The sequence below is a fragment of the Epinephelus moara genome, chromosome 8 (assembly GCF_006386435.1).
Source record: "Epinephelus moara isolate mb chromosome 8, YSFRI_EMoa_1.0, whole genome shotgun sequence".
Classification (NCBI taxonomy): Eukaryota; Metazoa; Chordata; class Actinopteri; order Perciformes; family Serranidae; genus Epinephelus; species Epinephelus moara.
Genome location: NC_065513.1, coordinates 9,485,251 through 9,497,690, shown reverse-complemented (window position 1 = coordinate 9,497,690; position 12,440 = coordinate 9,485,251). Strand labels below are relative to the sequence as shown.

General features: G+C 41.2%; 1 protein-coding gene across 1 annotated transcript in view; it reads left to right on the top strand.

The window, feature by feature from the left end:
* The first annotated feature begins 362 nt into the window (after positions 1 to 362).
* Positions 363 to 12,440, top strand: part of piwil2 (piwi-like RNA-mediated gene silencing 2) — a 16,666-nt gene continuing 4,588 nt past the window's right edge. Inside the window, exons 1-15 of the mRNA XM_050050880.1 lie at positions 363 to 788; positions 896 to 1,001; positions 1,916 to 2,030; positions 2,538 to 2,716; positions 2,886 to 2,976; positions 4,909 to 5,019; positions 5,373 to 5,490; positions 5,738 to 5,862; positions 7,596 to 7,676; positions 7,774 to 7,887; positions 8,506 to 8,694; positions 8,874 to 8,958; positions 10,726 to 10,818; positions 11,448 to 11,588; positions 12,164 to 12,277. Of these exons, the coding sequence (XP_049906837.1) occupies positions 363 to 788; positions 896 to 1,001; positions 1,916 to 2,030; positions 2,538 to 2,716; positions 2,886 to 2,976; positions 4,909 to 5,019; positions 5,373 to 5,490; positions 5,738 to 5,862; positions 7,596 to 7,676; positions 7,774 to 7,887; positions 8,506 to 8,694; positions 8,874 to 8,958; positions 10,726 to 10,818; positions 11,448 to 11,588; positions 12,164 to 12,277 (2,088 nt within the window). The remainder of the gene's footprint in view (positions 789 to 895; positions 1,002 to 1,915; positions 2,031 to 2,537; positions 2,717 to 2,885; positions 2,977 to 4,908; positions 5,020 to 5,372; positions 5,491 to 5,737; positions 5,863 to 7,595; positions 7,677 to 7,773; positions 7,888 to 8,505; positions 8,695 to 8,873; positions 8,959 to 10,725; positions 10,819 to 11,447; positions 11,589 to 12,163; positions 12,278 to 12,440) is intronic.

The following is a 12,440-nucleotide window of genomic DNA, read 5'->3' as shown; positions in this document are numbered from 1 at the left end:
TTAAAGTTGACTGCACCAAGCTATAGAGAAAAAATGAACAAAGCTGCAGCCACTTGACAAATTAAATTGTCTGTCTGTATTAAGTTAGACAGTCCTGAGATGTGTATCTGTACTTCAAACCAGAGCCATATTCGTTTTGGCAGATGAATTTTAATGCATTTCAGCGCCTTAGTAATATCAGTGTATGTGAATTAGCCAGAGCTTTGTCTTTTGCTTTGCATTGCATTGAAACTTTTTTTGTCTTTACATTTTTGTCTGCATAATATTCTTAGGTAGTGTGCCATTAATGAATTTTATTCTGTGGGTGTTTCCCTGCAGTTAACCCATTGTTGTGTGAACTGGTTATATCAGAAGTTGGCCAAATGGATCCAAAGCACCCTCCTGAGCTCAGCAGTATGACGGGCGTCCCCTGGCTGGGACGTGGAGCAGGATTACAGCCTCAGGAGCCGGCTGTAGGACGTGGTAGAGGGCTACTGCTCTCTACAGAAAAGCCTGGTGTAGGACGAGCCAGAGGTTTCCCAACTCTAGGCGATACCCCACAAGGACAAGGAGTAACTCTGCCCATTACTGAACCTGTGTTTGGACGTGCCAGAAGGCTGCTGGTGCAGCCTGAATATGGAGGAGTTGGCCTAGCCAGGGGGCTGCTCTTCCCAGCAACTGAGCCAGTGTTAGGGGTGGCCAGAGGTGCAATCCTGCCTAGTCTGGATCCGCAGCATGTACAGACGCCACCACGTGAAACCACAACACGAGACCAAACAGAGGAGAGCTCTACTTTAACAACAAAAGAGGTTGGAACAAAAAAATGTATCTATATGCATAAACAATTTGTATGTTTTAACTTTTTAAATGATATTGCCCTACATTAAGATTTGCTAACATTTTTGTCTACTTAAAGGTTGACACGACTACCTATGGTCAAGGATCAACACTGGTCTCAATGTTTAGAGGAATGGGCATTGAGCCTTCAATGACCTCATGGGGAAGAGGAGCACCACCTCTGGGTCTGTATTAAAAGGTTTTTTGGGTGGAAAATAAACAGGCTGGGACCAATTATGGGTTTATCAATAGTTATTGGTTGCCACTGTACATTAACATTGTCTGACTAAAATGACTTGCAGATACTAGTTTTGCACATTTAAGCATTTTGCATGCTGCTGTGAAGCAGAACAACATTACACCTAGCACTGTAAGATGTGTTCAGGTACATATGGTATGTCATTAATGGAGAACTACTATTGTGTGATATGATTACTTTTTGTAATAATTACGGAGAAATTCTTAGCACATCACTGATGCAGTAACTTCCTTAGATGGGGAAGAGTATTGGTTACAATGCATGCACTGGCACCCTCTTGTGGCAAGAAGAAACTGCATGGTGTGAGAGGGACTTGATAAACAGAAAACATGCATGGTTTCAAATTTTTGAAAAAGCATAAATTCAATGCATCAATTCATATAATTAGCAGGATATTTAGTTAAAGAAGCATTGTCACAACTATAAAATAGCCTCACATTCATTAAATTGTGTTTATTAACAGAGGAAATATATGAAGTTAAAAATACTTGTATTCCAGTAAAAGGCGTTTTTTAAAAAAAAATGTGTTAATGGCAGAGAAATTCTTTGTATAGTTCACACTTTGTCTGACCATATGTACACACTCTTTTTTTCTCTCTTTCTCTCTGTTTGGGAGTTGCTTAAAAGACATTTAAACATCAATATCATTAAATTAAGGTCCTTGTCCAAATGGAGACATCCATTTACCAAAGGCAGGGAGTGAGTGACCCTCATTAAGCAAAGCTCAGAGGACGCTAGCAAACCTTGATGGACTGACAAGTGTTGATCTATTTTGAAAAAAATGTTAATGCAGGTTAAACCCATGTCACTCTGTACGGATTGTTTTACATTTTGTTGTAGGAAGAGGAGCAGCTGGTGGTATGGGTGATACAAAGCTGCAAGGTGTCCCAGTAGATGTCTTCAGCAGTCCAGAGAGCATGGGCCTACCTGAAGAGGTGATGGGCAGAGGCAGCAGGTAGTTGGCAGAGGAGTGACAAGAACACCTGTCAGCATAACACAGTACAATACAACAACAACACCACTAACTACATCTTCCAAAATGACCAGAGATTTAATTAATACCTCCCTAAAATTGTACATTGTGGCATTTATGAAGGCAGGAAATATTGCAGCACAATTATATCTTACTGCTTTAGTTTTAGATAGGTGTGCCTGATTAACTAGGATCTGGATCTGTTTTTGTAACTGAAGTGAAGCAGTCATTTCTGAGCTACTTGTGTTTTTGTAAATGTAACAGCTGCTTTTGGCAGATCCTAAGGTGCGTACAGGATCTCACAATGGTTACTCGTGGTTATCTGTAACGTCTTCTTTGAGGGCATTGTAATTTTTTTGTTGGTCAGACCCTCCTATATTCCCATTGTTTTAAAATTAGCATTGATACAGAATTATTGCAATCACTGTTAGTATTAAATGAAAAAAATGATATTTAACCCTGTCTGCTGTGGAATTTGACCTGTTCCAGTCTCCGAGGCCGAGGTTTGTCCCCACAGACGATGGTAGGGCTTGGAAGAGCAGCGATGCCTCAACCTGGAGTAGGAAGAGGACGCGCTCTGCCGCCTCCTTTTTCTCCAGGTCGTATTGAGTCTGTTTCTCCAGCCCCTGAGCAACAAGGAGCTCTATACTCTCAGACTTCCCACACTGGTAGGAAAACTCTATATAAAATATTTAAAAAATATATATATATATATATATTTACTTCGGCTAGGTTAAAATAGATGATCAACCTTCATTGTAATTATATTTAGTTAATATGATTATATGGGTAACAAGAACTTATGATAAAAGGTTTTAAAATGCAAAAAATCTGAAGGAATCGTACCCCTGCTGCCCACTACTCCAGAGTTGCCGAAGCCTTCTGCTGTTGCACCGGCAAAGACAGAGCTGAAAATGGAGGCAGTCCGGTAAGTAAACTTTTTTTAGCTGGTATTTACCTCTTAGGGCCTTGACGCACCAAGCTGACTTCCTGCTGCTATTATGTCTCTGTAGCAAATAGGATTGGGTCGGTTCGCGGTAATACCAATTCGGTTCGGTACTCCGTCTTGGACCGGGTTTTTATTTTGAGACCGACCGGACCAAGACGGAGTACCAAACCGAATTGTATTACCGAGAACCGACCCAACCCTATTCGCTACAGAGACATAATAGCAGCAGGAGGTTCTAGGTAATACCAATTCGGTTCGGTACTCCGTCTTGGACCAGGTTTTTATTTTGAGACCGACCGGACTGCATACGTCATACTCGGGCGGAACGTACGTGGAGTGGACTCCTCGGAGATCCGCCCGGACTAAAAGCGGATGTCCGCAAGGCTCAGATTTTACGACCGCGCAGACTCCGCTCCACGCACCAGTGTCACACAAAAGACTGCTCGGCATGTATTTTTCACATCGCGGGGATTTTTCACGGACAATGTTACAGGAAACTACAACGTGGAAGTACGCTTGAATATGGAAGCCCGAATGACTGTGGACATTCCTCACGGAGTCCGCTCCGCTTATAGTACGCCCGAGTCTGTGAGCACCTGTGTCTGCCTCTTCGCCAAGCGCACAGCGAGCAGGAGAGAGAGGGGAGTGGGGGTGGGGCGGGGACCGAGCTAGGGGGTGTACTGTAGCCTGGAGTTTGTTTAACAGTGACGGGTAGTCGATAATGGCGGACAATTTAGTCTCGAAGAAATCAAAGAATGCGCCAATATGGCAACACTTTGGCTTTGAGCCAGACGAAGGAGGCAACCCTTGTTTGCACTGACTGAGTAAGCTAAACCTGCAAATTTATTTGTAAGGAATAAAAGAAACAACGTGTTACTGTCACTCTGTTGTCCTATGGTCATTTTTTATTTTAAATGAGGCAGTTGCGCCCCCAAGTGGCGAATATCTGGTATTACCGACTTGATGCGGTTTTTCACAAAAACCGGACCGTTTTTTTCCCCTCATACCGACCCAACCCTAGTAGTAAACTATCACCCATTACTAACTGGCTGTGAGTCGAGCCTATCAGAAGCTTAATCTATGCATCCTGTGTTATTACATTACTCATCCACCTCTTCTTCCATACCATGAGTGAAGTGCAACACACACCGCCGCCATACGCCACGCGTCAAAACGCCCACCTCCATTATATTCTATGAAGCAACCCACACTGGCGCCGGCCGACGCGCCGCGCCGCGCCGCTCTGCTTCAGCCCACCGCTCATGGCGGCGCTGCGAGAAAAGCCTTTTATGTACGTTTCGGCCGCCGTAGTATCAAAACCGGTTGTTTCAAATTTTTAATAAGACAACTCTGATAAGAAACTCACCCGTGAAATCCAAGTTGTTGTTGCCTCAAAGTTTTTCCTCTTCTTCTTCCGTTACTAGCAGTTGGCAACCGTTGGCAACTAGTGTAGGTACAGCCACCTAGAGGGCTGGGGTGGGAAATACACGTTAACGGTGCCGCTGCGCGCCTCTGCCAGTGTGTGTTGGGGGGCGGCACTTGACGGCCACAGCGCCGCGCCGGCAGTGGTGTGTGTTGCACTTGAGGATGCCAAAGCAAAACAGAGCAAAATGTTACATTTGTTTCCTGAGCATATGATGCAGCCTTTATTTATTGTAAATAAAGCAAGCCTTTGACTATGGTCTTTGTGGTGTGTTAGGTGCATCGTTTTAGAGATGTGAGGCAACATAATGCATTTGATCAGTCAGCTTTTATCAGTGCTAGTTGTGTGAGATCATCTTGCTGTCTCAAGGCCACCATTCACTTAAGATTTACAGTCACAGAAGATAAAACTCAGTACCACCAAGTAACGCACTGTTTGTGTTGGTTGTGCTTAAATGATCTTGTGCATTTATTTTCTCATCTGATCAGTGAGCCACAAAACAAGGCTGGAACAAAAGGAGCTCCTATAACTATCGGCTCAAACCACATCCCGATTCGCTGCAAGAATGAAGCTGTCTATCAGTACCATGTTACATTCACGTAAGTATTTGGTATCATTTGTATCCTCATTTAGCAACAATTAAATAAATGGAAATTTAAAAAAATAATAATAAATGTGTTAAGTATTAGCCACCATTTCATATGAAACAAGACTTTGTTCAACACTTTATAGCACGTTTTTTGAACGACAACATGAATCAAAAATGGACATAGACAACCAAAGCTAAAAATATACTGAAGCAATGCTGTTAATAAAATCCCAGAGCTGACACATTTAGTGCAAAGCTATTCCATAGAAGCTATTTGTTGAATAATGTTGTCAGTGGATACTGGTGATTGGGGAAGTGCTGTGTGGTTTTTAGAAGTCATGAGTGTTGTTGTCTGTCTTTCAGTCCAAACGTTGAATCAATGGCGATGCGTTTTGGCATGATGAAAGATCACCGCTCAGCCACAGGGGAAGTAGTAGCTTTTGATGGCTCCATACTCTTCCTGCCTGTGAAGCTGAATGACGTAAGTATCACAGTTAACTTTATCAGTCATGTGACTAATTGACTAAAGTGTGTTAACAATTTTTAATTAATTCAGATTGTGTGTGTAGATGACCGAGTTCCTACAGAGGTCTAAAACTAATAAAAAAGTAGTTGTCCATTTAAATGTATTGAATTTTGTCTGTGCAGATCTATACAGTGCAAAATCTATCAGATTGCTGAACATAACACTGGATTCCTCGTTTGCATAATATTTTGATGACTTGCAGGTGGTTGTTCTCAAGAGTTTGAGACGGACCGATAATGTGGAAATACAAATACAAATTGAGATGACGAAGATTTTGCCACCCAACTCAGATCTATGCATCCCATTCTACAATGTGGTTCTCAGGAGGTATTTTTAAAAACAGATCCTACACTGTTTGGTCAGAGATTGACTACTTAATTTATGTGCAGTCTAAAACTTTACAGTTGGAAACTTTGAAATTGTGCCAACATTCAGATAAATGGTGTTCTGCTATACTGTAACTACATGCAATTCACACTGTGACATAATAGCAATAATTTACTTAACCTGTCACATTAATTTTTTTATTTTTTTTTAATGCTGTAATTGCCCTCCGTTAACTCACAAACAATAATATTTTAATACAGTTTGGGATATTTTTTCTCATTTTAATTTCTTACTTTCTCGTTCAGCTGGTCCATTGCTGTGTCAGTTTCTCAGTCATTCTTATATTGACTAATAAGTTAATGTCCTATTTTTATCTCATGCGGTGCGGCCTCTAAAGGATAATTTATATTCGGCGTTGTTAACAGTTGTGTAACAGTGATCCAGGATATTCTTCTCTCTGATCGGACATTTTATAAACTGTTTGTATTTGGGGAGTTCATGGGTGAGGTTACCTTTTGTTAAAGTCGCCAAGGACAAACTAAGGAGTCCGCTCCACACACAGTAGCCTATCTGGTCGGCGAGCGTGCACTGTACCTCCTGCACGTTGGCCTGCGGTGGGATGTAAACACCGACCAGAATGAATGAAGCAAACTCACGGGGGGAGTAAAAAGGTTTGCAGTTGAAAAAAAGATTCCAGATCAGGAGAGCAGTGCTGCTGGATCACTGTCACGTCATTACACCAGCCACTGTTAGTATTAAAACAGATACTGCCACCTTTAGTTTTGCCGGAGAGTTCCGTGTTACGATCCGCTCAAGAGTTGGAAGCCTGCCAGCTGCAGCGCAGAGTCCAGTATCGATCCACACAGCCACGTCTCCGTGAAGCACAAAACTGCAGATGTAGAAAAGTATCCGTTTTTCACCATCAGTAGCTGAAGTTCATCCAGTTTACTGGCCAGCGAACACACATTGGAGAGAAATATACCTGCATGGCAGCGGTGTGCGGTGTCCGCGTTGGCGGAGACACACAAGCGCACCGGCACGTTTCTCCCTCCGCCGGTGTTTCACTGCACAAGCAAAGGTGAGGGCACCTTTGGCCAAAAAGCCCAATAAATCCACTGAAGGCTCAAGAAAAGTGGGATAAAAATCCGCTAGAGTTGTTCCCCTGACAAAAAAAACCTTACAGCATCACTGGCCCAAGCGGGCTTGTGGCCTGTCAGTCAACTTGCCCGACATACTTTTTGATTGGCCCCGGGCCATCGGGCCATTGCCTATGTCAAACCCTGTATTGTATATTACCAGTTCGTTCCGTTACACCATTATTTAAATGTCTTCATGGTCTTCTACAGTCAAATCTCGAACTACATTACACAGCCCCCACGGTCTCGGGTAGTACCGCTCCATTTCATTCGTATCTGTAAGCTTTCAAAAACATGCACAAATATGTGTTGATCGAGTATGGACAGAAGGCTCCATCCATCTCCATCTCTGCATCTAATGTTGAACATAAATGAGCCTTAAGTAGTTTTTAAGACATGTTTTTATGATCTGTTTGACTTCAAACCAGACTGCTTTAGAAAATGGACATTTTTTTTTTTATTTCATGAAAGCCATTTAATGAAAAACTCTAAGCAACCATAATTATTTAAGAAATCATGCTGTTTTATTTCACTGTTTAGGACGGTCAAATGACAGGACATGACTCGTTTTTGTTTTTTGTTTGTTTTTTTTTTAAGGGTAATGAAAATCATCGGGCTGAAGCTGGTGGGTCGAAATCATTACGATCCAGAAAGCGCAGTCATTCTTGGAAAACATCGGTAAGTACTGAGTTGAATTTTAACATCAGAAGGCAGACACCTGCTAATATCATGGCAACTCTAGCCGATTCATTATTTTGCTTGTCTGTTTTTGTAGGCTGCAAGTGTGGCCAGGTTACTCAACCAGTATCAAGCGCACAGACGGAGGCCTGTACCTGAATGTGGATGTGTCTCACAAAGTCCTACGGAATGACTCCGTGCTGGATGTCATGTGAGTTCACACAGAACATCAACAGTAACACACAAACAGTGGCAAGTTCAGATAAATTCATATTTATAGGTCAAACTGGAATTTTTTTCATTGTAAAGCAGCCAGGGCCTTACACTTCTATTTCCATAAAGTGTTACATTCTCAGTGGTCAAAGCTATAGGGCATGTCTTTCATGATAAAATCAAGAGGGCATCTTTTCTTCTATTTCTCCTGTTTGTCCGTTGTAGACACGCTCATACAAGTTTAAACATCGAATATGCCATGACCCTGTCACACAGAGCTATTTACAGTAAATGTTGTGTTCTATGATATAGTCATACATATTTGAGGAGCAGGTTGTAAGAACATGTTCTGAGTGCATCTGTCCTCTGAGACAGAACTGTAAATAGAATTGACCACTATAACCCTTCCCTCTGGGGATGTGGTTGGATCAAGAGGTGAGTTGGTTTGCCAAGTGCAACAGGCTTATTGCATCTACAGATTATTTATAAACAGTAATAATCTTTCCCTAGCCTTGCCCTTTCTCTCTAAACATGAAAGGCCAAAACAAGGCACATGGCCCTACTGTTTAAGCTGAAAATTGAAAAACCTTTACCTTTGGCCCCTGCTGTCTGCTAGGAACATGCTGTACCAGCAGAGCAAACAGAGCTTCCAAGATGAATGCACCAAAGAGCTCATAGGCAGCATCGTCATCACCCGCTACAACAACCGCACCTACCGCATTGATGCCATCGAGTGGAACAAGTCTCCCAAGGACACCTTCACTTTGATGGATGGCACCCAAACCACCTTTGTGGATTACTACAGGTGAGGTTGCTCCGTTCATGATCTTTTCAAAACAGACCAGGAGAGTATAGCAGAAGTTTTATGTATTTGTGGGTTGAAATGGTGTCAGTCTATACAAATCAAATAAGCAATGAAAATTTTAACTATAATTTGAACACTTATTTATCCTCATTGTATTGCATGGCTTTCCAATTTATCAGCAAGAACTATGGGATTACAATCAAAGAGATGGACCAACCTCTGCTCATGCATCGTCCAAAGGAGAGATCTAAGCCGGGAGGGAAGGTAAATGCTCTGCTCAGCATCAGTTATTTTAGCATAATAAATGCTAAAGACACATGGTAAAGTATCTTTTTTTTTTTTTTTTTTTTTTTTCTTCAAATAATGAAGTAAAACTTTTACAGCAGTATACTCAGCGGACATGCAACTAGTGTTGTCATGGTACCAAAATTGGGACCCACGGTACGATACCAGTGAAAGTATCACGGTTCTGAGTAGTATCATGATACCACAGCAAAAATTAGGTAGATGTGCCTTTTGTCAGTTAGAAAAAGATAAATCACTTTTCTATAATACATCAATGATATTTCAATGGAATAACTGAAGAATCATACAATAAACTGTCAAACTCTTAACATGAAAAAATATTAATTAGACCCACACAAAACATTTGTGTAATCCAAGGCATTTAATGACTGGGACCAGAAAATAATAATTTTCTCGCTATTGACTCCCATTCATATTTTCCGACCCTAGAGGTCCGATGGGGGTCTACCGGAAGGGGCGTGACTTAAGAGCTCTATAGTGCTCCGCTGTATTCCTGTCTGTGACCCCCGTTCAACCCACAACCGGCAGGATTTGCCTTTCGTTTCTGCTGCTTATTGAAATCTGTACTCGCACAGCGTGCTCCTGAATGATTTCTTTTGCTCGCACAAAACTATTTTTAGTCGCAAATGCCAGTAAAATGCTTGCACCGTAGAGCTCTGTAGTGGAAAACAAATTACTGTAGCATATATAAACAAATATAGCCTACAAGTAAAAAACAAAAAAAACAAGATACTCAATAGCTCAGCTAATACCTGACATGTCACTGGAAAACAAACCACTGCAGCAGCATATTGAGTGCCAGGTGGCCAGCGCGCGCCGTTAATGGACAGCGCATGGACACTCACCCCTTTGTGTTTGGACTTTGAACTTATCCCACAGTCGTGGTACCGTGGTACTATGGTACTCCAACATTATGGTATCATATGTACCGTGGTGTTTTAGTACCGCGGTCTACCGTTGGTACCAATAGAGCATGCAACACTAGATGCAACCTTGTGGTTACAATGCATCTAGCAATGAATACATTTCACGTCAGGACTTGGCGGATTAATTAAGCATTTTTCAATCTGGACCCTATTTACCTGTCTAAATCAAAGACTGATGTGAATAACAGTTTTTGAAATTGGTCCAGTATTGAGCGAACTGGCAGTGGCCAGCAGCCACAGAACGAGCTGCAGTAAAAGCAAATGGGGCAACTGAACATTGTCACTGTATGTCCATTGAAAGTGGTTATTTCTGACACAGAGCGGTTGAGATTGTTAATTCAAGTGTCTGAATTGTCTTTACCTTTCACTTGATCGGGACTGTTTGCTGTATGGTATTAGTTTGTTGGTTTGTCATTTCATTTAATCAGAGAACAGTGTTTTCCAGTTTTGTATTGAGTCGTTAGATTTAAAAAATCACATTTTTAAGAACCCATATCTGAAGCTTAAATCTGCTAAATGCCAACTAATTTAATTAAATGTTTCATGTTTAACTTACTTATTTCAAAGGAATCTGCGTATAGTGAACATAAAAGAGCACAATAGGAAATAAAATTGTAATTTCTAATAGCACAAGCAAGCAACATTTCTGTGCAAGATCTTATTTACACAAGCAGCCAGAAGCAGGTGTAGATATAGTTCGTAACTACGAAAAAGATCAGAGCTACTAACATATTGATGAATGCCGTTAGTAGTAAACACTTAACTGTGTAGATAATGTTATAATATTGATTTATTGCAGCAAGTCATTACTGGGGAGATCCTTTTAGTACCGGAGCTCTCTTTCATGACGGGAATCCCAGAGAAAATGAGGAAGGACTTCAGAGCTATGAAGGTAAATTTGATGTCGACACAATTCTCTTCCTCACAATGTGAACAACAATATGTAATGCCTTTAACAATTTTTAATTTTATGGTTAGTGTTTTTCATTGTGCTGAAAGCAGGCAAGGTAGGTCTGCAATTATAGCTTGGTTATACAGGTTCACACCAGTTTGAACATTCACTATCATGTTATTGCCATGTACCAGAGAGAGACTGTGTGTGACAGTAATTGCATTGACTGCAAATCCATTCGTCAGATCAGAGCCTTGGCTGTTAACAATGTTGTCCTGACAAGTTTAAAGAAGTGAAAAGAAATATTTCTTCCAGTGAAGTACTATAAGTATAAATGACTAAAAATTGGCAGATAATTAACATTAGTCCAAATGTCCCAGTTATATTTAGCATATTGTATTGTTTTAAACACTGTAGAAGGTCAGAATGTCATAAGATGGTCGACACAACTATTCCCAAACCCTCAGTGACATAAAACTAAATGTGAAGTGTCAGTGGTTTAAAAAGTGTTGAACAATAATATCTGTCATCTCAGGAGATACAGGTCTGGAAATATTTGTCTAAAAATAGGTGATAAAAGAACTTGTGGTAATACACTCAGTGACAGTGTCTTTTGTTATGTGTTATAGGACCTGACCATGCACATAAATGTGAGTGGTGAGCAGCACACTCACTCAATAAAACAGCTTCTAAAGAACATCAGAACAAACCCTGAGAGTCTGAAGGAGCTCAGCCGGTGGGGACTGGACATGGACTCGGAAATCCTGGTGGTGAGGCTCTGCTGATAACGACTTTATTCTAACTTTTAATAGTTAAAGGTCCAGTATGTAGGATTTATTGGCATGTAGTGGGGAGATTTTAGATTGTAACCAACTGACACTTGGGTGGCTGGCGCAAAAACAACACAAATGGCCTTAGCTAGAGCTAGTGTTTGATTGTTCTGAGCTACTATAGAAAAAACATGGCGGACTCCGTGGAAGACTGAGTTACAGGTTGAGGGCAGGACAAGACAGTGACTACATCTGCCACTAGTAACCCATACCAAAAAAAGAGTCATTACTTTTTGAAGTCATAGTAAATAGTGTTTCTTTTGAAGCAGTGGTTAACAATCCTGGTCAGCTACCCAGAGCTCTCTGGTGTCTCATACTGGGTACTGAGTGCAAGGAGCTCTGGTGCTGAAAAACAGGATATAAGAACATCAAGTATGACAATTTCTGTAAGGTATTTAAATGAAGCCTGACTGTCTGATAGGTGCACAGTAGTGAAGCAGGCAGGTAGAAAGACACACTTCCCACACTTGCTTTTGTTTTGAAAGTATACTGTGTGATGTCTTCCTCTCGTGCAGATGAAAGGTAGAACTCTTCCGGTTGAAACCATCTGCCTACAGTCTTCATCCTTCACCACTGGTGCTGACGTATCCTGGTCCAGAGAGGTTGTCAGGGATCCTTCAATCAGCTCTGTGAGTACTTGAGGCAAATCTCTGATGCTGTCTTCTAATTTTTGATTAATATAATTTAGCCATAATGCATCATATAAAACATTTTAACTGGGAAGTTGATGAAGTAAGGCAACAACATTGTCTGGTCTTTTTCTTTTTTCTTTTTTTACCCAAAGTTAATATA